Source organism: Lacerta agilis, chromosome 2, assembly GCF_009819535.1.
Source record: "Lacerta agilis isolate rLacAgi1 chromosome 2, rLacAgi1.pri, whole genome shotgun sequence".
Taxonomy (NCBI): domain Eukaryota; kingdom Metazoa; phylum Chordata; class Lepidosauria; order Squamata; family Lacertidae; genus Lacerta; species Lacerta agilis.
The window spans coordinates 100966321-100991281 of NC_046313.1; the positions used below are offsets into that span (position 1 = coordinate 100966321).

At 48.4% G+C, this 24961-nt stretch overlaps 1 protein-coding gene across 1 annotated transcript in view; it reads right to left on the reverse strand.

Annotated features, from left to right (window-relative positions):
• QARS1 (glutaminyl-tRNA synthetase 1) overlaps positions 1–21095 on the reverse strand; it is a 28945-nt gene extending 7850 nt beyond the window's left edge. The window contains exons 1-17 of the mRNA XM_033141368.1: positions 20937–21095; positions 17833–17980; positions 15544–15653; positions 14991–15066; positions 14053–14117; positions 12966–13019; positions 12035–12095; positions 10231–10302; positions 8724–8809; positions 7512–7598; positions 6040–6139; positions 5323–5401; positions 5114–5222; positions 4293–4423; positions 3335–3427; positions 2188–2325; positions 996–1083 (exon numbers count right to left, since the gene is read on the reverse strand). Of these exons, the coding sequence (XP_032997259.1) occupies positions 996–1083; positions 2188–2325; positions 3335–3427; positions 4293–4423; positions 5114–5222; positions 5323–5401; positions 6040–6139; positions 7512–7598; positions 8724–8809; positions 10231–10302; positions 12035–12095; positions 12966–13019; positions 14053–14117; positions 14991–15066; positions 15544–15653; positions 17833–17980; positions 20937–21059 (1620 nt within the window). The 5' untranslated portion in view covers positions 21060–21095. The remainder of the gene's footprint in view (positions 1–995; positions 1084–2187; positions 2326–3334; positions 3428–4292; positions 4424–5113; positions 5223–5322; positions 5402–6039; positions 6140–7511; positions 7599–8723; positions 8810–10230; positions 10303–12034; positions 12096–12965; positions 13020–14052; positions 14118–14990; positions 15067–15543; positions 15654–17832; positions 17981–20936) is intronic.
• Positions 21096–24961: the final 3866 nt, after the last annotated feature.

Below are 24961 nucleotides of genomic sequence, written 5' to 3' on the forward strand. Positions count from 1 at the left end.
CCTATGCCAACAGCCAGGCCATTTTCAGGGGCCACAATCCCAATCTCTCCAATGCCCATATGGCTCCAGGGAGATGGCACCTTTCCCCGCTGCCTCTGGAGGCATGGAGGAGAAGAAGAAGAGTTTGGATTTGATATCCCGCTTTATCACTACCCTAAGGAGTCTCGAGGGACGCGGGTGGCGCTGTGGGTTAAACCACAGAGCCTAGGGCTTGCTGATCAGAAGGTCGGCGGTTCGAATCCCCATGATGGGGTAAGCTCCCGTTGCTCGGTCCCTGCTCCTGCCCACCTAGCAGTTCGAAAGCACGTCAAAAGTGCAAGTAGATAAATAGGTACCGCTCTGGCGGGAAGGTAAACGGCGTTTACATGCGCTGCTCTGGTTTGCCAGAAGCAGCTTTGTCATGCTGGCCACATGACCTGGAAGCTGTACGCCGGTTCCCTCAGCCAGTAATGCGAGATGAGCGCCGCAACCCCAGAGTCAGACACGACTGGACCTAATGGTCAGGGGTCCCTTTACCTTTAAGGAGTCTCAAAGTGGCTAACAATCTCCTTTCACCTCGGTGAGGTGAGTGATGCTGAGAGACTTCAAAGAAGTGTGACTAGCCCAAGGTCAACCAGCAGCTGCATGTGGAAGAGCGGGGACGCGAACACGGTTCACCAGATTACGAGACTACCGCTCTTAACCACTACACCACACTGGCTCTCCAGTGGAGACAGAGGGCGTACCCTGTGGCTGCTTAGCAGGAATCCAAGAGGTTCCTTAGTCAGGTCCATGTTGAAGCCATGTAACTGAGAAGCATCTCCACAACAAAGGTGCTGGGGTGCGCCCTGCTGCTCACGCCACGCCCCAAACGAAAAAGTGGTGCGCAGGCTCCATGACACACAAGCAAAATCTGGAACAGGACCTAAACCCTGTACCCAACATCCCATGGCATTTAAGCACCCACCCGTTCCCCTTGGCCGAGCTGCACCAAACCCCAAAGGACATGTCTTTACCCTGGCACAGAAGTTGTTGATTGCCTCTGCCGGGAAGCCCCGGCGCCGAAGAGCTGTCAGTGTAAAGAGTCTTGGGTCATCCCAGTCCCTGGAATGGCAACGGCAGCAGTGAGTGGCAAGAGGCAGAAGAAGAAGAAGGAGAAGAGTTTGGATTTGATATCCCGCTTTTCACTACCCGAAGGAGTCTCAAAGCGGCTAACATTCTCCTTTCCCTTCCTCCCCCACAACAAACACTCTGTGAGGTGTGTGGGGCTGAGATACTTCAAAGAAGTGTGACTGGCCCAAGGTCACCCAGCAGCTGCATGTGGAGGAGCGGAGATGCGAACCCGGTTCCCCAGATTACGAGTCTACTGCTCTTAACCACTACACCACACTGGCTCTCAAGAACGAAGTTTTCCTCCAAAACATACCTGCCTAGTCCCTTTCCAGCATGCCATGCATGCATCCCCTCTCCCCACCCCCAAACCTGGGACTACAGTGCTGAAGTGAAATAGGGCGTTGCCCAGCAGCCAAGGGACTCTAATGGCCGCTGGGATGGGTGGGATCTGAGTACGCATGTGCTAGAATCTCTTATAAGCCACCTTGAGGATCATTACATCAAAAGGTGGGATTATAGGTCTTCTAAAATGACTGAGGCCGCCAGAGAGAGAGGACGCAGCAGCAAAGCACCCCTCCATCCAGCTGAATTACTGCCTTCTTAGGCAGATGTGGGGGGCTTTGGCATTCAGAAAGCCCTCCAGGTGTTCTTGGACTGCTATTCCCACCAGCCTCAGCCAACACGGCTAAATGGCAAGGGATTATGGGAGCTGTAGTCCAACGACGTCTGGAGGCACCTGGTTCTGCACCATACCAGGAAGGGAGTGCTGCTCATATTACAAAAGCCCTTTCCGCTGTTCAAACGAAACTTCACAGACTGCGGCACTCGGCCATCCAAGGAGGGATGTGAACCCAGGGTTGTGGGGAGGGTCAGCATTAAGGGCTTGGAACAACTTTGGGGATGGATCAGAGAATTTGCCCAGAGATGGGTAAAAAGAGGCTCATTCAGGGTATATTGCAAGTCGATTGTTCCATAAAATTACTTGGGAACTGATTATATTTCGTGAACTACCTTGGCAGTGGTGCTTTGCCCTGAAAGGTGACGTACAAGTACTTCAAATCCTAAAAATTTTAAAAAACAAACCCTGCACCTCACCTGACAGCCCCCGAATCTACCAGGCGAATGATCTTGCGTTTGGAGACCACCGTGTAGAGGAGATTGAGGCGCCCGTACTCCCACTGCACGGGGCAGTAGACATCCAGGGCATTGCATAGCCAGAAATAGGAGGAGCGTCTGCCAAGAGAGAGGAGAGCAGCAACTGTCAGAGCAGCAGCGGGGAACCTTTCTCCAGTCCGGGGGCCACATTCCGTGCCGGGCAACCTCCCGAGGGCCGCGTGGTGGAAGGGGCCGGAGGCAAAACCGCTCAAAGGAACACGTGGAGCATTTTGCCTTCATACAATAGTCTGCTTTCTACACTGTCATACAGCTTTCCCTATCCACTTTAGATGCAGCCAAGATGTTTTATTGGAGTTCAACGAGGCCAAAAAAAATAAGGAAATTACAAAGCTCAGATAGTGAGGGGTGTGGCCAGAGGTGAGTCCTGAGGGCTGGACAAAAAAAAAGGTTTGAGGCGGTCACACTGGTTCCTGGGCCTGACTCCACAGCCCTGTGACAGGTCATCAATAACAGGGAAAAGCAGATCGATTCCTGTCAGAGGCTGACGTCTGCTATGTGCTTGTGACTATCTAGCTTTGCAGAATTTGTCTGGCTTTCGGGACTCTGGTTTTTGAGCAAAACCAACAAAAAACACCCCTATGTGTGGTCAGGATGAGAGCAGGGCAGAGACCCAGTCACAGAACCACAGTTTACTAAAATCCGGCTGCATGCTCAACGCAGAAAATCCAGAGGCAGAGCGCCCCTGACAAGACAGCCGACTATCTGACCTCTGTTCAAAGGTCTCTGCTGAACTCATTCTCAAGAAGTTTCCCCCAGCATCCAATTCAAATCTTCCCTTCTCTAACTTAAGCCCATTAGATCTAGTTTCCGCCTTTGCCATGAGGGCTAGAAGCTTGCGTTCCACTAGAGGCAAAACCAGAATGCTAAGGATAGGATAACCCAAGTGGCAGATTCTGCCCCAGTACAGATGAGGAGTCTACATCCATAGAAATCCAAGCCCCCTAAATCTGGGGTTCTATTTCTCCTCATAGGATAAGGGATTCCGCTATAGGCCTGTGGTTGCTCCCCACAACAGGAGAGCGTCCCAGCCATTTCCCAATCAAGCAAGGAGCTCCATGCCTCTCACCTGGCCTGGAACTCTTTGGTACAGAGCGAGTGAGTGATGTTCTCTATGGAGTCGCAGAGGCAGTGTGTGTAGTCGTAGGTGGGATAGATGCACCTGGAACCCAGGGTATAGCTGTAAGGTTAAGATCTCCAGAGCCAGAACCAGCCCACCTCTATGCAACTCAACTCTCTCCCCCCCCCCCCACAGTCTACCCAGCCATCAACCCCTTCCCTCAAAACGCTCTTGCAGATCCACCGCCCTACCATAGCGTGTGCCCTTGCTTTTAAGTCTGCTTGGGGGAACGGCCAGCCTTCCCACCTGAGGAGAGCAGGGGTTGACTGTGGCCAAGGGGATGGCAAACTGCTCAAATCCAGAAGCACTCTCCCTCCCCCCCCCCACTATCCAAATCCGAGAGCCCCAGCACAAGCTTTTGAGCCACAGTTGCCAAAAATGTTTACTGGATTTGTGAGCTGCCATTTTGCCAAGGCCCCTGAGGTGGTTTGTAGTTTTAAACAGCAAAACAGACACATGATATGAAATGTAAAGAGAAAAAGAGTCCCATGGGGGCAACTGGGAGCCGGTGGTATGGGGGCATCCTCGGCCTGGCCTCCCTCGCTTCCACCTTCCCTCAGAGCACGCTGGTCTTTAGCAGCCCCAGGGAAGGTTCTCGCTGCAATGGTACTCCTCAGGCCATGGATGGTTCTGTCAGGGCCTGGTGGTCCATGTGCTCCCTGGCCTAGTCTCCCTCACTTCCATTTCCCTTCAGGGCACACAGGGCTTTCTTAAGCAGCCCCAGGGGACGGGAGGGAAGGGCTGCTGTACACACTAAGCCCTGTGGCACAGCCATCTGTCCCAACAGAAAATACGGGCCAGAAACACCTTGCTTCGCCTAACCCTTCTCTGCACCAGCAACCCCAAGCGAGATGTTCCACAGAGTTCCCACCCAACCCTCCAGTACCCACACCAGACACACACATACCACTTGTCCCCGGTGCGGTGATGTGGGGTGTATTTGATGCGGTAGGCGACGGGGTCCATCTTCCCGTCTTCCATCACCAGCTTCATGCGCAGTGTGGCCTCGCCCTCCGCAAACTTCCCCTTGCGCATGTCCTGCAGAGGAGGAACCCACAAGGGAGCTCGCCGCGAGGTTAAAAAACAGCAGCTTCTGCCACCTCAGTTTCTGCCCCGGCAGGAGCAGCCTTCCAGTTGTTCTGCTTTACAGGCAGACACATGTATGTACTGTGCAACAAAGGCTGCTCCCCAAAATGGCAAATTCATGCCAATGAAGCCCAAGGAATGCAATCAGAGCAATGTGTTGTTGTTGTTTTACTTATTTTACAAAATTAATCCTGCTTCCAAGATTCGGTTATTTCAATGAGTTTTTGACAAGCAATGGAAGGAAATAAACTGGGTGGAAGGGCCCGGATAGAGGTGGTCAACATGCGATCCTCCACATATCTGTTGGACTACAACTCCCATCATGCCCGACCATGGGCCACGCTGGCTAAAGCTGATGGGAGTTGTAGCACCATGTTGGCTACCCCCGGATTAGGACAAAGGACAATAGCCATCTAAGGAGGGCAGGGAGAGAGGTGTACAAAATAAGGACTCTGATTGCTGGAAGCACACCTGTATAATTTTCTGAGCCATCATCAATTACTACAGGCATAACTATGAGGGCTAGAAACTTGTTGTGGTGGTTGTTTAAAAAAAAAAAAAAACTCAAAAAGACAAGGCCGAGAATGCTGAATTCTCTAGCAGGGGAAGCCACCCTAGATTGCCCACATGAAATGGGAGTACCTCAAAAAGCAGGAGCGATTCCTCGACCGGCCGGTCACGCCATGGAGAGGGAGGCGGATTATGTCCCTTGATTTCTTCCACCTTCTGGTGGCAAACGTAAGCGTGGCCCCTGAGGGAGGGAAAGGACATGACCAGTCACAAGGGAAAGAAGAATGCACCTGTGGTCAGGTGTTAACCCTTCCCCCCTTTTCAGCATCCACCCTCCTCACCTCCGGATGAGATCCACCGCCCAGGTGTACAGCTGGTCAAAGTAGTCGGAGGCGTGCGTCACCGCATAGGGGGTGTACCCTGGGGGGAAAGAAGTCCAGGTCAGAAGAAAGTGTGCCCCACTTGGCCCAGTCCCCACCGCTCCCCTCAAGCCCACGTCTTAGGGCAACAACTCCCCGAAACCCACCCTCAGACATCAGATCGGTCACTGTGAGAAAAGGATGCTGGACTAGATGGGGCCATTGACTGCCTGATCCAGCAGGCTCCTCCCGTGTAAACAAGCTGTTGCTACTCCTAAAAGCTTCATGTATACAAGCCATCCGTAAGGCCCTCACTGTTGCACTTGAGCTTCACACCATGGTGCAAATTGGGCTAACCGGTGCTTGTTTTTTTTCTGGGGGTACCAGTGCCATTTTTTCTAGATTAATAATATTTATTCATTTATTCATACCCCGCCCATCTGGCGGGGTTTGCCCAGCCACCCTGGGCGGCTTCCAACAAAAGAGAAGAGAAGCACTGGTTTAAAAGTGTGGCACTTATTGTAACAACTTCATGGTGAGTACCGGCACTTGTTTTTCTAGAAGGAAAGCACTGATGTTAACCTAGCATGGGGTCCACAAAGCCAATAGCCTTCCCCCCCCCACCCCGGCCCATCCAGAGACAGAGCTCTCTTTCGCCCAGCCAACGTTTCCACAATTTGTAGCACAAGATGCACATACCTAACCATTCCACTATGTCCCGGATGGCTGTGAAGTACTTCTCCTCCTCCTTTTCAGGATTTGTGTCGTCATAGCGCAAAAAGCAAATCCCGCCATTTGCCTGGTAGTGGGGAGAGAAATTAAGCAGTATAGTGGTACCTCAGGTTACAGACGCTTCAGGTTACAGACTCCGCTAACCCAGAAATGGTACCTCGGGTTAAGAACTTTGCTTCAGGATGAGAACAGAAATCACACGGCGGCAGCAGGAGGCCCCATTAGCTAAAGTGGTACCTCAGGTTAAGAACAGTTTCAGGTTAGGAACGGACCTCCAGAACGAATTAAATTCTTGACCCGAGGCAAAGGGTAAAAGGTAAAGGGACCCCTGACCATCAGGTCCAGTCGTGTCCGACTCTGGGGTTGTGGCGCTCATCTCGCTTTACTGGCTGAGGGAGCCGGCGTACAACTTCCGGGTCATGTGGACAGCATGACTAAGCCGCTTCTGGCAAACCAGAGCAGCGCACAGAAACGCCGTTTACGTTCCCGCTGGAGTGGTACCTATTTATCTACTTGCACTTTGACGTGCTTTCGAACTGCTGGGGTGGCAGGAGCAGGGACTGAGCAACGGGAGCTCACCCCGTCACGGGGATCCAAACCGCCGACCTTCTGACTGGCAAGTCCTAGGCTCTGTGGTTTAACCCACAGTGCCACCCGCATAACCCAAGGTACCACTGTACAATTAAGCCACCCACGAGTTCAGGAAAACGTCAACTTGGTACCTAGAAGTAATTCCATTTTGTCATTCCCCTCCCTCCCCTCTTCCTACAAATCCCTTTAAATTCTAATTATTGCTGATACAAAATACCTTTCCCTTATGGCCGTCAACTTAAGCAATGCACATGGCTATACTTAATTTCTTACCTGTAATAATGCTGATATATATATACACTTTGACGCAACTTGGTCGATATATTCAGAAATGTTTATCTGAGTGTTCACTGTTGTTTAATTTTTAGTTTTAATTTTATGTAATAGTTGCACGTCATATGCTTTAATGTGAACCAAGATAATAGCTCAGCGCAAACGTGTTAAAACAGTTTGAAGATGAAAATGAAGAAAAATGAAGTTACCTCAGAAAATAATAAATAGAATTGACATGTTCCAATTTAAAACTTCAATTTAAAGTGTAGGGAGTAAATTTCGTACTAATGATGTATAAAATGCTGAAGCAAATTAATCAATGCCTGCTTTCAAACAAGGTACCTATAATCCAACTGTTATGTCTTCTGGCCTATTCATCCATCATATGTTATTATATGTTATGAGCCACTTTAGGACCTACCTTTGGGGGGGGGGGGGGCGGGAATGACACACACATAGCTAGATGAAGATGAGGCTGCCCTTCCCAAACACTATCGCCTTCCAGCCCAACCCCAGTTCAGCAAAAAGCTGAGTTTGCAGCAGGGCAGAGTGTGGAAAAGTGCCCAATCTCTCACCTTGGCAAAGCCGAAGTTAAAATTGATGGCTTTGGCGTGGCCAATGTGCAGGATGCCATTGGGCTCAGGAGGGAACCGAGTGCGCACCTGTGGCAGAAGACATTTTCAACGCAGTTAAACTCAGATCTCCTTGGACGCAGTCTCCCCCTAAAACCTCAAAGACACGCCACACCCAGCCACACCCAAATCCCAGGGGCAGCCACCACCACCCGGATCATAAGCTATGACAAAAATGTAGGTAAAAAGGTAAAGGTAAAGGACCCATGGACGATTAAGTCCAGTCACAGGTGATTATGGGGTTGCGATGCTCATCTCGCTTCCAGGCCGAGGGAGCCAGCGTTTGTCCACAGACAGCTTTCCGGGTCGTGTGGCCAGCATGACTAAACCACTACTGGTGCACGGAGAACCGTGACGAGTGCCAGAGCACACAGAAACGCCGTTTACCTTCCCACCACAGCAGTACCTATTTATCTACTTGCACTGGCGTGCTTTTGAAATGCTCGGTTGGCAAAAGCTGGGACAGAGCAACGGGAGCTCACCCCATCGTGGGGATTCGAACCGCTGACCTTCTGATCAACAAGCCCAAGAGGCTCGGTGGTTTAGACCACAGCGGACCCTGCAGGAGTCTGCAGCAACATCCAGCTCACTAAGCAACCGTGGCTGTGTCCTCTTTTCTTACAACTTGGTATCACATACACTCTAGAGGCAGGGGGGAGAATGTGGCTGTCTACAAGGCCTCATTTGCAGGGCTTCTGGTCACTCACATTATGCACAGTACATCCTTAGGGATTTAGGACATGGAAAACAGCAGCTTCACCGCCGAGGAAGTGAGGACAGGGAAAACAGAGGTCTCTGCTGTTTCTCAAAAACCTTTGCAAGGCGAACCCTTGTTCACCTGCACATGATTGGCATCAGATTTATTCTTCCAGTGGAAACAGTTGCTGGGCAGGAGAGAGTAAATCTGGCACCTGGAAAATGCCGGGTTTTTGCTCCCATGCACAGACACCCTTGTCCTATGCCTGCTAGAGCTATGCATCTGTGGCATCTCACTGCTTCCCCAAATCTGAGTTTTGCCGTAACAGCAGCTCGGGGGGCACAAGGTTTCACAGGGAGCGAGAGATGCAAGTTACGGGGGCCAGCTGCTCCGCGAACCCAGCCTCCCAAAGGAAGAAGGACGGAAGATCTCCACCCCCACCCCAACCCCCAGAGCACCTGTCCGCCTGTGATCTCCAGATGCTGCTTCAGCAAGTTCATGGTGTTGGGTGTGACAACGTAGCCTTCCGTTTTGTAGTTCTCACCTGGAAAGGCACAAGGGACATGATCAGCACACCGTATGCGAATCAGCAAACTGCAGGCAGTGGTGGTTAAATAGTCTTCTGCATTAAAATCAAATCTCTGTGCCCAGAAGGGACAAAAACAAAACAAAACACAACACCAGTCACAGAACCGGGATAATTTTGCATTAAAGTTTCTTCATTGTCATTCTTTAGCTGATCATTTGCCTAGGTTTGCGGGGGCTTAGTAATGAGGGGTTGTGGCTTCATAAGCGATCTTCCCTACCTACCACCCCCAAACGCACTCGTTTTTTCGCAGAGTCAGGCGCTGTTGGGTGCCACCTGGTGGCAAGTGGAGCAAACTCCACCTACAAGAGATAAGCCACCGAAAGCCTAAATATAAGCAGCGTCACCATCAGAGCAGGACTTGGAAGCAGGGGTCCAGGTCCCCACTCAAAAGCACAAGCAAGAGGGCTCCCCAACACAGGGCCATAGCAATTTTGCCCAAAAGCAGATTGTGCTATGAGGCTGTTTTCCTGCTGTTTTGTTTTAAATTCTGCAGCGATTTAGCTTTTATATATGCATATCTGTGAGGCCATAGGGACGTATTAAAGTTTTATTTGGGGGGAGGGGAACGTTTCCATTACATCAAAGAAAAAACTGCAACCTGACACTGTACCCATTTTGTTTTCATCTGTCTTTATAGGCCAGGCAACCCCAAATTCGGCCCTCCAGCTGTTTTGGGACTACAATTCCCTTCATCCCTGACCACTGGTCCTGTTAGCTAGGGATGATGGGAGCTGTAGTCCCAAAACACCTGGAGGGCCGAGTCTGGGGATGCCTGTTATAGGCCCACCACAGAAGAAGAAGAAGAAGAAGAAGAAGAAGAAGAAGAAGGAGGAGGAGTTTGGATTTGATATCCCGCTTTTCACTACCCGAAGGAGTCTCCAAGCGGCTAACATTCTCCTTTCCCTTCCTCCCCCACAACAAACACTCTGTGAGGTGAGTGGGGCTGAGAGACTTCAAAGAAGTGTGACTAGCCCAAGGTCACCCCGCAGCTGCATGTGGAGGAGTGGAGACGCGAACCCGGTTCCCCAGATTAGGAGTCTACCGCTCTTAACCACTACACCACACAGCCTACAATGATAACATCCAAGGATTTGTACAGCAAGCTGCCTTGACTTCTGTCTTGTCATGGAAATGCAGGGTGCAAATATATCCCAATATATAAATGAAATGTCTCTTAAACCCTCAGGCATTCTCCTGGTGTGCCATTTCCCACAACCATATGCATAAGCACAGCCCAACTGGATACTGGCCCCCCTGACACCAATCAACCTCCTTTCCTTGAAATCAGGTAATATTTGTGGTTTTCACAGGTCCAGAGCTCATCAGTGAAGGTGAGAACCTGGCTGGAAAAAGACACAACCTTCAAGGCAGCTTACCTGGCTTATGGAATTTAAGTGCTTCGCCCCTCAGCTGCTCCATAAGAGATTTCGTCTCTTGGCATGCATCACCTGGAGGGAAAGCAGTTGAGGTCAGGATTCTACCACTGCAGAAGCCAGAGACACAATAAACAGGTCTGCCAAACCACCCCCTTTTGCAGCAGCAACTGGGATAACTTCCTTCCCTTGCAATCTTTTAGCATCAGGTTCAATCCCCGGCATCTCCACATACGGCTAGCAGTCTCCTGCCTGAAATTCTGAGAGCTGCTGCCAGTCCGTGTAGACAATGCTGAGTGGGACAGACCAATGGTCTGGTTCGGTATAAGGCAGCTTCCTATGCCTTTCCTCTCCACGTGTTGGAAACTCCTCCAGGCAGGGCTTCTCTCTCATCACTCGGCCACATACCTTAACTAACACTAATACTGTAGAACAAAGAGCCAGCATCATTTGGGGGGGGGGGGAGACAGGCAGAAGTAAAAGGAAAGCATTTGTCAGGAGTCTCATAGCCCTTGTTTCCAGCTGTGTTACATGCTACAGCCTGAAGGACTCACATCCCTTGCTATGGTCAGAGGTCACATGGTGCAGCAACCTCCCTAACGCAGGTCTGGGTCTGTTTCGTGCCTACATCGATCTCCCTACACAGGAATGTAGGAAGCTGCCTTGGACAAAGGCCATTGGTCCATCTAGCTCAGTACTGACTATACTGCCTGGCAGAGCATCTCCCTTTTCAAGCCCGCCCTGGAGAAAGTCATGGACTGAACCTGGAAAATTCTGCATGCATAGCATATGCTCTACCGCTGAGCTACTGCCCTTCCTTGGGAAACCTATATACAGTGGTATCTCGGGTTAAGAACTTAATTCGTTCTGGTGGTCTGTTCTTAACCTGAAACTGTTCTTAACCTGAGGTACCACTTTAGCTAATGCGGCCTCCCGCTGTTGCTGCGCTGCCGCCACGTGATTTCTGCTCTCATCCTAAAGCAAAGTTCTTAACCCGAGGTACTATTTCTGGGTTAGCGGAGTCTGTAACCTGAAGCATCTGTAACCTGAAGCGTTTGTAACCCGAGGTACCACTGTATAAACCTTGGGGAATACATACATACATGTGTGTGTGTGCTTATATTCAGCATCTTACAACAGGAGAAAGGCAGAGAAGAAAACCAAGTTTTGTCACCCACAGCTACAGAAAGCCTTTGCAAGGCTGTTGTCACAATGAATTACTTCTTGAGAACACTAGAGGGCACACGAGATCTCCGCCAAAGCTGATCACATGAAGGTTCCAGCAGGTGAGTGGAATTTTCCAAGGCAGCAAGATATTATTAAGAACATATGAACCACCCGCTGGATCAGCCCAGCATCTAGTTCTCACCAGTTGCCTGTGGGAAACCAGCGACCAGAGTGTGAGCCACAAGAGCACGCTGCCCTCCTGCGATTTCCAGCAACTGGTACTCGGAAGCGAGCACAGCCATCGTGGTTAGTAGCCGCTGACAGCCCTGTCTTCCATTACTGTAAATTCTCTCGCCCTCTTTTAAAACCATCCAACCCAGTGGCCATCCCTGCTTCCTGGAGGAACAAGTTCCATAGTGCGCTGCGTGATTATTATGTTTTAAAAGCGGCACAGCAAACACAGTGAGGAGATACTGCTGCCAGCTTTCCACCCTCCAAGTCCTCTGTGTGCCCTTTCCTAAGAGAGGAGGGCGCTTGGGTCCGGCAGAGCTGTGTGCTTGCCAGGAACAGGCAAACATCCAGAGCAGCTATGAGGCCTCCAAAACAACACAAGGGAGAGCAGGTTCGGCCAAGGACTTACCGTTTTCCACCACTGCGGCCTTTCCCTTCTTGTCTGGCTCAGTGGCGCGGGCCTTCGGGGCCTGACAAAAGCAACAAGGAAGAGCTGCTGAGTTTAACTGGGCCTGGCCTTGAGGGCCTCCCGTGGTGAAGAGGAGCCAAGGTTTTAAAGGCAGCCCTGCACACGGAAATCTAACAGGCAAAGCTCTTCCTGGTGCAGAGACAAACCATGGAAGAAGCTTTACCTGCTGCTTTTATCTTAAAAAGAAAAAGAAAAAAGGACTAGGGAAGGTTAGGGGGGGGGAATGGCAGTGAAAGGAAGAGTGAGGAATTAAAGACGAGGAGGCCAGTGTTTTCCTAAAAAAAAAACCTTTGCCCTAGACTCTCAACCTTTGCCCTAGAAAACCAAATCCCTATGTCAAATGACAATTCTTTGCTCTCCCCGGCTTACTGCACACAATGAAAATCACAAGTTTGTAATGCTGCCTTATTCCCAGATTCAGAGACACGCAGGCTAAAATAAATGGGAAGAATCCATAAAGCATGCTTTAAAAGACTGGGGGGGGGTGGGATGGGATGGATGTTTCATTGGCCCCTCAGACACCAATGCATGTCCTGAGCACAGGCGCCACTACCGTCACACCCCGAGGTAGCGGAGGTTTCAAAGAAAGGCTCACACATCCCCACCATTAATGGCTTGTGCCCGTATTAGGCAAGGATGGAGAGAACTTGTGGGCCCTCCAGATGTTGCTGGGCTCCAGCTCCCATCAGCCTCAGGCAGCATGGCCAAGAGTCAGGGATGATGGGAGTTGTAGTCAGCATCTGGGAGGGCCGCAGGATTGGGGATTTTAGATGAATCCTCTGCACTCTATTGCACACTTAAGAGTCGAAGCCACTAACACAATCCAGAAAGGAAAGGAGGGAGGGAGGGAGGGAGGGAGATAAACACTTACCTTTGATTTCTTTTCCAGATCAGCTTCTGTCTTTGGGCCCAGCAAGTGGAGCACCTGCAGGAGAGGAAAAGCACAGAAGGAAGGAATTGATTGGTTGCCTTGGGTTTGACCTGGCCCTCTAAGTTGCTTCTCTCGACCTCCCCTCTCCAGGAAAAAACTCTTCTTATGTCAGAGATGGGGAACCAGATACTGCTGGCCTCCAGCCTCCACCAGCCCGGCCAATGGATGTTCAACGACAGGTGGCCCAACACTGCCTTACAAAAAACACACCAGGCCAAAGCAAGAAAGCAAAACCCACTGATAGAAAAAAAACTGGTAGAAAAAAACAGCATCCTGAGAATGCCATTTTTTGTTTTAAGTTTCCAGTTACAAAAATAGACCTGAAGGGATGTGGGCAGTGCTGATGAAGATTTCAGAAACCAAGGCAGTTGTCTTAGCCTGGGACTACAATTCCCATCATCCCTGACCACTGGTCCTGGTAGATAGGGATGATGGGAGTTGTAGTCCCAAAACAGCTGGAGAGCCAAGTTTGGCCATCACTGTAGTCTTAGCAGAAGTCCCAGTGTGCAAAGGGCAGACCTTTAGCACCCTGGCCCCTCCTAAAAACCTGAGAAACAGATATGCAAAACAGGGGCATGCAAATGTAGTTACATAATATATACAGGTCACAGGGCAACACTGCAGGAGAAATTTGCAGTGCCAAGTATTGGTTAATAATAATAATAATATCTTTATTACGGTCGTAGACCAGCAAAACCAAGTCTTGGTTATTGAACCTATTTTTTGTTTAAAACACATTTTTAATCCTACCCTTCTTCCAGGGAGCTTAGCGGTGCACAAGGTTCTCTCCACACCTCATGTTATCTACACAACCATCCTGCGATGTAGGTTAGGCTAAGAGAGATCAACTGGCCCATTGGGCTTCACAGCCGACAGGGGATTTGAACCTAGGTCTCCCCTGGGCCTCTGCATCACCCTGGTTCTTTAAGGGGGAGGACCGGCTAATTCTGTTGCAACGACCCAGCCAATCCCCATCTGCCTTATCCAAAATCCCTTGTCCAGATTTGCAGGCCCCCCCATGACATACCTGAAGGTCCACCTCATTCTTAATGATTTTGCCATCAGCCCACTTCAACTTGCTCCGCGCTTCCCCTGCAAAAGGGAAAGGAAATCAGAGCAGTCGTTGACAATCCGCTGAACTCTGGGCAGGACTCTGAAGCACAAGTCCAGGGCCCAATGGAGCCTCCCAGGCCCTGCTTGCAGGCTCTCCAGAGGCATATGGCTGGCCATTGTGAGAGCAGGATGCTGGAATGATGCCCTAATCTGGCAGGGATCTTCTGGTGTTCTTAGTGCTTCTAGATAACAGCAGCTGGGAAACATGGGTGGGAGATGGCTGCTGCCTTCATGCCTTGCTTGTGGGATTCCAAGAGGCATCTAGCTAGCTCCTGCGGGACCAAGATGCTCAACTAGAGGGGCCTCTGGTCTGGCCCAGCAGGGCTCTTCGTACATTAGGAACACAGGAAGCTGTCTTAATTGGACCACTGGTCCATCTTGCTCAGCACTGTCTGGGTCTCCAGCTGTTTTTGACTATTCTCATTTGACTGTTCTCATCATCCCTGACCACTAGTTCTGATAGCTAGGAATGATGGGAGTTGTAGTCCAAAAACAGCTGGAGACCCCAGTTTGAGAAACCCTGGTCTGGACTGATTGGCAGCAGGATTTCAAGGCAGGGAAGCACCCTCAGCCATACCAGGGGTGGATTTAACCCGAGACCTTCTGCGGCGCAAGGGCAATTTTCTACTACTGAGCTACGGCCCCTTCCGATGTGTTCCTGTGCTCACGGTTAGTCCGATCGCGGCGTGCGCTGGCTGAGTTTGCAAGGGAGCGAGCGCATTTAAGAAGAAACGAGCAGAGTCTGGGAAAGCGCACAAGGCCACAGAATGAGCAGAGTGACGCGCCAGCAGTAAGAGGATGTCTCACAATGGGAACGTACTTGCAGACTCCCCTGCCCGGCCTGTCACTCACCCATCAAAAGCCCCATGTTAAAGCGGTAACGCTCCGAAAGGAGCTGGGCTCTGTGTTTGCTGATGGAAGCTTCCACCTAGACAGGAAAAGAGAAATTCTGATTTTAAAATGAGACAGAGAGAGAGAAACTAAGAGCCAGTTCAAGTGGATTCCAGACGAGGCTAAATACAAGTCAATAAGGGGGGGGGGATCCACACACTTTTCTTCCTTTTTTGCCTCTTCCTTGTCAGACAGAGCTCCCCAAACCCTCCCCGACACTGGAGGGAAGTTACTGAGCCATTAGGACAACTTCCCACCTTTGCGCAAAGGTGCTCCCTAGATATCCGAGTCTTCCTAAAAGCTCTGATCCTCTTTTGGCCAGGCAACTACCCAAGTGGATGTGCTTGGCAGGATTCTCTGTGATTCAGGCTTAGGCAACACAGACCTTGCACACATCTCTCTTGACAAAAAAACCAAAGACACACAGAGGCCTGGGTAGACACCCTTTGCCCAGCTCCAAGCGTGGAGAACGGGCCCGTGATGGGGAATGCTCCTACCAAGGGCTGACACTCACCGCCTCTTCGATCTGCTCTGGCGTCACGATCACGCCAACGCCACATTCTCTGGCAAAGTCTGCTGCGTCAATGGGCTCCACGGGGTGGCTTTTGACGTACTCCAGAGCCGCTGCAGGCACAAAGAACGCAGGTGTATTATGAGAAGGAACGCCTGTGTGTTAAGAGTGGATAAAGCAGACTGGAGAGAGACCTGGGTTCAAATCCCCACTTAGCTATAAATCTCATCTGGTGTTCCTCTGCCAGTTAAGTGCCTGTCGGCCTAACCAAACCTCACAAGGTTGTCATGATGGTAACATCGGGGTGGGAAGAGAGGAATCGTCAATCTTCATCACCCCCGACTCCTTGGAGGGCGAGACTACAATTAAATCATAGGGTTGTAGAAGAGTTGGAAGGGACCACGAGGGTCACCTGGAAACAGAGGAATATTTTGCGCAATGTGGGGCTCGTACTAACGTCCCTATGATTAAGAGTCTCATGCTCTACCGACTGAGCTACCCCCCAATAAATCAACACATTAACGAATCAAGGGAAAGAGAAGTCCTTGGGAGGAACAAGCAGCAGCCCTGGCCCTGCAAAACAAGCCTTCTCAAGGCAAGGCTGGCGGAGGCATTTTGCATTATGCTCATGATTCAGTTCCTTGTTAAAAAAAAAAAAAATTTATACTTTTCAAATTTATTCATTTCATTAGATTTACAACCATTTTAACATTTCAAAATTTGACTTCCTTCCCCCTCTTTCTGTGGTTCCTTAAATTTATTTTTTAATATCTTCTGCATATCCAAATTCATTTAACCTGCTCATTTAATTATCTACTGTAAATATATGCTCTTATAAAAACTGCCTAACCCTGCTAATGTTTTTATCTGTTTACAATTTATCTGTAAATATTCAATAAACCATTTCCATTCTTTTGTAAAGAAGTTTATCTTGTTTTCTTATTCTTCCGGTAAGTTTCGCAACTTGGGCTCAAGGAAGGATTTGTCCACAGGCAAGCCTAGCTAGCAGCCTCGGCAGGTTCTTGTGCCAGGTTTCCCTGTGACGGTCTGTGTGAGCCACCTGGACTGTTTTACTAAGCCACTTTCAGAACCCTCCAGGCATGGGAGGACCAGGCCAAATGCTGCTTTTTGCATGGAACACCCTAGGTTCAGGAGGCTGTTAGGACAGCCAATGTGCTGGCCTCCAGATATTTGGGCGACCACTCCCACCATTCCTGACAATTGGCCACACTGAGCGGGGTTGATAAGAACTGTAGTGTGAAGCATCCAGAGGGCAACATTTTGACTACCCTGGGATTAAGCTGCAGGAGAAGAAAAGTACTGATGGACTGTGAATTACATTGCCGGAGAACTTTGATGATGATGATGATGATGATGATGATGACGGCAGCAATTCGAAATATATCCAAACAAAGATCTAAGGCTGAGTGGAAATATGTGGAAGACTATCTGAAAAAAGAAGGTATAAGAACGGATTTGGTGATTTGCTTAGATTGAGATATATGTGGGGAGATTTATATGAAAATGTGAGCTATTTATTTAGTTATATATTTTACAATCATTGTATAAGGTATAGCAAGTTTTGTTTCATTATTAAGGGAAGCGATATACAGACAATTGGAAGTCAATTTTTAATTGTTATTTATAATTCTTTGCTTTTTTCTGTGTGTTTTGTTTTTTCAAATATTATTTTTGTGGATTATAATGTCTAGATTATATGTTTCTTAGGGGGTTTGTTTGTTTGTTTATTTGTTTCTATTGGTTGATTTGATATGGTTGTATTTAGGGAAGTTTTTAATTTGTGACTCTGTATTGTATTTTGGTATTTGTTGGAGGCCGCCCAGAGTGGCTGGGGAGACCCGGCCAGATGGGTGGGGTATAAATAATAAATTATTATTATTATTATTATTATTATTATTATTATTATTATTATTATTATTATTATTTTAGAAGTCTGAAATTAAATAAAGCTATTTTAAAATTAAAAACAAAACAAAACTGATGGACTGTGAATTACATTGCCGGAGAACTTTGTTGTTCCAGAAACAGCCAACAAGGTGCCTTCCCAATGTTTTGGACTGCAACTCCCATTCAGGATTGCCAATGATCAGGAATGATGGGAGTTGTAGTCCACAACACATGGAAGGCACCGCGTCAGTAACCTTTGTCCCAATGCCTGGTTGTGCGTTCAGCGCAAAGCTTGGTGACTTAAGACAGAGCTGTGTAATTAAAAGGGTGGAATTCGTGAAGGGAGGATCTTTGCCGCAGCCGGCATAAAGCCTAAATGTGTACCGTTGAGCTGCAGGTCTGTAACGATCTTCTTTGTCGCGATATACTCCACAAGGAAGCCAAGGTGCTTTGGGTCCTTAAGCCTGGAGGCCACATTGTATAACAGGGTGCCGACTGTCTTGTCGGCAGCTGAGCCAAGGATTTCTTGAGCCTAAAAGGGAGAGAGGGGTGAACAGGAGAGTTAAAAGCTGGTTTGGTGTAATGGCTGATGTCCGTCTAAAGATGTTAAGAAGAGGTGACAGGAGAGGTTCCTGCAGAATGAGACACAGGAGCTCATAGGAAGCTGCCTTATACTGAGTCAGACCACTGAGGTCTATCTAGCTCAGTATTGTCTACACTGACTGGCAGCAGCTCTCCATGGTTTCAGGCAGAAAACATTCCCCATCCTACCTGCAAGGGATTAAACGGGACATCCTGCATGCAAAGCTATGGCCCTTCCCTTCCTCTTCTTGCTTCTTTCTTGTGCAACAGCAGGACACCATCTCCACCCTTTACACCCTTCTCCAGCATTACAGAACTGCCCTGGTTGCAGAGGGGAAGGTCCCAGCAACCAGCAGAGGGACTATTATGTAACGCCCATGTCGTTTTCGTTGGGTTGCCGCACCGTTGTGTTTTGGTGCCTGTGCACAAGGGATAACAATGCAACATGCAATTCCCAGCATGCTGTTGCATTACGACAGCCCCAAACGGATACGGCTGTGGTTCTTTCAACCCTGTGAAGAAACCCTTGCATCTCTCTGCAGCAATGTAGGGTAGGTTAATCATGTGCATTCTGGGAACTATAATTTAAACAGTCTACTCTCCAATGACAGAAGAAATGGGTACACCCTGCTTTGTAAGTAGACACCGGCCAATCCCACCCCAACCCAATGATTTCATCCTGGTCAAGAGAAACGGGAAACAAGCACAAAAATCAGCTGACTTCTTGCTCTCTTGTTTATTCTCAAGAAGCTCCAGCAGAACTTTCACTTTCAGATTCTTGGAAACCTTTCCGGAAGGAAATTCCACTGCAGAACAGGGCTGATGTTGTCTGAAAAGTCACTGCTTGCAACGTGATAAGCTAGAATATGTCGGAAACATTTCCACCAACCTTACTTTTATCACATAAACACAGAAGCATATGCTGACCTTAACAGTAAATCTGGATGCACACCTGCTTTTTAGTCCTCATCCCGAAACTGAATTAAGCCCAAATACATATCTCTCTCGTTCGCATGTCACCACAAACTGCAAACTATGCTACAAGCAAGTGAAATGTATCCTTCACGTAGCAGCCAGAAAAACTCATAGTAACTTGATCATCTGAAACAACAACTGAAATTTGTTTATTTGAAGCATTTCTACCTCTTTCCTCAGCCAAAAAAAGAGTCCCAGCGTGGCTTATGTAAGGCCAATAAAAACAAGACAGTTCATGAAATGGGACAGAAACGGAACCACAGCTAGAATTTGAATCCAGCCTACAACAGTAACCAAGTCAAAGGACTTACAAGAGGCTCCTGAGAAGTTATCTGTGCTATGAATCACCCCCATTCAGTTCAGTTCCAAAACTCAGTTCCTAACCCAACAGATAATACTTATTAAACATCTGATATTATTATTATGTTTTTCCTTTTCATTCTTGGGAGTTTCAAACTGCAGAGGTATAGCTGACCTCAGGCATCAACCAATTTTCAAACTGAGCATCAATCTGAGTCTCAGATGTAAACAGGCAGTTAAAACATACTGTATACAGTGGTACCCCACTAGATGAATGCCTCGCTAGACGAAAAACTCGCTAGACGAAAGGCATTCACTAGCGGAAGGCTGTCTCGCAAGACGAATTTTTCAATGGGCTTGCCTCGCAAGACGAAAAGAATTCCGATTTCCCCCTCCCCATCAAACCGCTATTCTCCCGTTGGTGCTTCGCAAGACGAAAAATTCGCTATACGACAGCACTCGCAGAACGAATTAATTTCGTCTTGCAAGGCACCACTGTACCAACAAGTGGCAGGGAACAGATTCCAGAGTGACCCCATACAGAATCTAGAATCATAGAATCATAGAGTTGGAAGAGACCACAAGGGCCATCCAGGAGAGAATCCAGTCTTACGACATAATCCTAGTTACAGGTAGGTCTGCTATAGTCAAAACAAAATAAAAAATAAAAAAAATTCCTTCCAGTAGCATCTTACGAGACCAACTAAGTTTGTTCTTGGTATGAGCTTTCATGTGCATGCACACTTCTTCCGATACTCTGAAACAGAAGTCACCAGACCCTTATATATAATGAGAGAGTGGGGAGGGGTATTACTCAGAAGGGTGGTGGGAATGGGTGATTGGCTGATAGGTGTGGAAAACCTGTTGACTGTTAAGGACTGTTAAATTCCTCAGTCTTCAACAGGTTTCCCACACCTATCAGCCAATCACTCACAGTCTAGCCCCACTGAATTCAACTGTAGTCACATCTGAGTAGGACAGGGCTACATGCAGGCTTGTTCAGAAGTGAGTGTCATTCAGCTCAATAGGTCCAACTGCCCAGGAAGTGTGTTTAAGACTGCACTGTTAAAATAGCTACCTAGGGACAGCTCCTGAGATGCGCAGCAAGTTCAGATTTGAAAGAAACCTTTAAAATCAAAAGATCTTCTCGCCCTTTGCAGGAGATTACAGGACAGAACACAGAACTCGGAAACCATCCTTTCTTACTGTCACACGCAATCTATCTATCCTCTGCCCTATCTTTGGTGAAGACTTGCAGATGCGCTGTCTCTGTGGAGACTCACTGAAGCATGATAAAAATGAGAGATCCTTCAGAACTGCGCCATATATAGAGGAATGGAGGAGAGTGAAGGATTTTTTTTTTGAGGGGGTGGGGTTCCCCCACTCCTCCTTCGAGCAGCTATATGACAAGCAAAACTTCAACCCCTCTGCAGCATTTTCTGGCCTGGAAATGCAGTGATGGGGGCGGGGGGGGGGGGTAAAGCTACACCTGTTGGATTTCAGCCTGTCAGGTTGCTCTCAAAGATACAGGGGCACTACCGGTGGGGGGGGGGGAAGAGAGACTAGAGGGGGACAGTTGGCAGCCTGGGAACTGAAATCAACCGAGTCACTTAGGGGCGAAGCGACGATACCTGCACGACGGCCTCGCGGAGCAGCGCGCTGAGCGCCTGGTTCCGAAGGGTCTCGCGAGCCTTGCTTTCGCTCAGACCGATGCTAACGAAAAGCTCCAACGCGCCCGGCTCGTCGGCCGCCATGCTGCACCTCGGAGCCGCCTCTACTTCCGCCCGACGTAGGGCGAGCCGGCTTCCCAGCCCGATCGATCCAACCAACCATGCGCAGAGTGGGTAGGGGGGCGGGGCAAGGAGCGGGGAAAAGCCAACCCGAGGCTTCCGTCGGTCTTTGAGACCAATAGGAAGCGCCGCCAGGAACGCCCGCCTCCCCATGGCTCCGCGACAAATCTGAGAGAGGCGAATGTTGGCGCAGGGCGGGGCGGCGGGTTTCTTCTAGTTGCATCATCACTCGAAGGTGACTTTTTTTTAAAGACCGAGGGATCAGGCGGCCATAGAGATAGAAAAAATGTAGAGAGAGCTTTGTGTACAGATTTTTACATTAAAAGTCACGTGTAATAAGGTGAAGAAGGTTTTAAAATTGGATTGTTTATAAGGTTTTATGAACGTGCATAAACAAATATATTATAATGGAACCAAGACGGAGAGTGGAGGGAAGTCGACCAAAATTTATGGTGTAATTTGGTTATGTTTCCCCCCCCTCTGATTTTTTTTGGTATTGTTATTTCTGAAAAATCAATAAATTGTTATCAAAAAAGAAAGAAATAAAGAGAGAGAGTAGAGAGAAAGGCAGCAGATGGTCCTGAGTTCAATCCCTGACATCTCCAGGTAGGTTTGCCCAAAATCCCAGAGGACTGCTGCCGGTCAGTGTAGGCAATACTGAGCTAGATGGGCCAGTGTTCTGACTCGTGTAATCATAGGACTGTAGAGTTGGAAGGGACCCTGAGGACTATGCAACTGTCCTATACAGGGATCGAACCTGCAACCTTGGCGTTGCACTACATTGTCACTTAAAAACCTTTTATTATAAAGATGTTTATTATGGGAAGTCTTTAGTGTTGTGCAAATAAATGGGGCATGGGCACAGCTACCTACTTTTGAGAGCTGGCGTTGGGTTTTTGCAGCAACCTGAGGAATCCTTGGAGGAATCCTTTGCAGCAGCGTTTTCAGACTTTACTGAAGGCAGCAGTTTAAACTCTGATAACATCCCTAATTTTCTGTCTCGATAAGGATGTTCTTTGTAGTATTACAGCAGGGAATAATAATTCTGGACTACATAGCATCATCTCTCACTTATCACAAATCCCCCCTCCACGTCTAGAAATACAGATAATTCTGGACTACCCACAATACAAATAACTCTGCACTACCCACAATATAGAGATAATACTGTTGAACCTTTTCCACCCTATTTTCAATAAGAATTATTTTAATTGACGACTCAGTCAGGAAGCATTTGCAGGTCTTAAAAAAATATTCATTTATAGCCTTTTTATCCTGCTCTTCAGTCAGAAAAGGCTTCCAGGACAGCTTACAAATATCAGTGATAAAACAGCCAGTACCCTGAGGTTTAGAATCTAAAAGACATGACACAAAAGGAAAAGTGATTGAGAGGGCAGAGGGGGGGGGGGGAACAAGCTTGGCAACTCGTTCTTGTAATGACCAGTTGGAATAGAACAATTTGGAGAAAAGGAGCCAAAAGTTGTTGATCTCTCATCAGATCTCTGCAGTCTCATCTCTCCCTTTGTTAGAGGCTGATGGAAGACTGTGGAAATGTTTTACAAACCAACAGAAATGGATTTCTCACAACACAATAAGACCCTGTGCTATTGCAAAATCATGGCTATCATAGAGCCCTGGAAGCAAACTGTCACTTGCAACCTTCAAAGGAGAAAAGAAATGGGTGTCAAAAGTCATCAGGAAGCCCCATCTCCAGACAGAAGAATTGTCAGTCTAGAACTTGTTTATGTCTGGGAAAGAGGGAGAGTGAGAGAGAGTGCCTGTGTTAAGATGTGAAGCAACTTTTGCCTACTAGGAGAGTAACACACAGTAATAGGCTAGACTAAGCACCTTCACTCCTTGTTTCAAGAAAGATCTGGCCCTAATTGCTGCTCACCAGAAAAATTCCAAGGCTTAACTCACTACAGTATTTGACTTTGGGGCAAGCAGCTCTGGAGGGGAAAACAAAAAATGGAAGCAAATTTAATTTATAGTCCATTTTAACAGTATAACATTTCTGTATCTCACAACAGCGCGGGACGTACTCTGTCAAAATAGCAGGCCTAAAGCAGACCACTGCTACAGAAATGCAGGGTCTATTTTATTTAGGATTGAACTTATTTATTTACTTTGATTCCTTGCCCTCCCTTGGCCACAAGGTCCCAGGGCAGGTTAGAAGATAAAGATCAACACCACCTGAAAGAAAATAAGGCATCTGGTAAAACCACTTTTGATTGTTGTCTGGTTAGGACAGATTCCTTTTAAAAGGACCGAGGCTTCTGTTTTCTTCCAGTTCTGTTGCCCTGGTGTAGTTATTGTCCTTGCTGTGTCATACATACACTTAAGGGAGAATGCAGGTGGCGCTGTGGTCTAAACCACTGAGCCTCTTGGGCTTGCTGATCAGAAGGCTGGCAGTTTGAATGTGTGCAACGGGGTGAGCTCCCATTGCTCTGTCCCAGCTGCTGCCAACCTAGCAGTTCGAAAGCACACCAGTGCAAGTAGATAAATAGGTACTGCGGCAGGAAGGTAAACAGCGTTTCTGTGCGCTCTGGTTTCCATCACTGTCCCGTTGCACCAGAAGCGGTTTAGTCATGCTGGCCACATGACCCAGAAAGCTGACTGTGCACAAACACCGGCTCCCTTAGCCTGAAAGCGAGATGAGCGCCGCAACCCCACAGTCGCCTTTGACTGGACTTCACCGTCCAGGGGTCCAGTCGTGGATGACTCTGGGGTTGCGGCGCTCATCTCGCGTTACTGGCCAGCATGACTAAGCAGCTTCTGGCGAACCAGAGCAGTGCACAGAAATGCCGTTTACCTTCCTGCCAGAGCGGTACCTATTTATCTACTTGCACTTTGACGTGCTTTCGAACTGCTAGGTGGGCAGGAGCTGGGACCAAACAGCAGGAGCTCATCCCGTTACGGGGATTTGAACTGCCGACCTTCTGATCAGCAAGCCGTAGGCTCTGTGGTTTAACCCACAGCGCCACCCGCGTCCCTACCTTTACCTTTACACACACTTAAATTTTTGTTGATGATAAACCACTTTGAAAGTACTTTGAACTGACAGGAAGGGTTTTGAAAATAACAGCACCACTCTGTTTTAATAATCATGCAAATTATTATACAGTACTTGAAATAGTTTGTTGAGGCACCATGCAGATCATATGATAAGTCAAGCTCAGCCCCAAAAGTACAAAATGGCTGAAAAATAGAAAAGGAGAAGCTGCCATGAGCCCTCTGTTCTATCAGGATCTGGCATGGTTTGATGGCTGCGGGTGGAAGAGGAGGAAGGAGAAGAAGCAGGGTGGGGCAGCTTGAAAGTCATTCTCCAGGGATGGAGGTTCTCCCCTTGTGACTCCAAATGTTGGAAAAAGGGGAGCAGATCCACCAGCACTCTCCATTTCCCCTTCTGAGAGCACAGAGCCTCCTTTGGGATGGGAGAGAACTTAGACCAGTCAATGGGAGGGAGCCAAGCAGGAGGCAGATGCGGAACTGGAGACAAGAGGGGCAGAGGCACAATCTTGTCACATGGAACCACGCACCTCCTCCATAGGTGCAATCAGAGCATAAGGAGAGCCCCGGTGGATCAGACCCATCTAATCCAGCATCCTATTCTCACAGCGGCTAGCCAGGTGCCTCTGGGAAGCCCACAAGCAGGATCCAAATGTTGGCTACCCCCAACTGTGGTATCTGGCAACTGGCAGCCCTGTATCAGGAAGTTTTTAATATTTGCCTTTTTGCTATGTTTTCATATATGTTGTAAACCGCGCAGAGTGGCTGGGAAATGCAGCCAGATGGGGCTGGGTATAAATAATAAAATAATAATTATTATTATTATTATTAAGCAGTGCTTTTTTCTGGGGGTACGC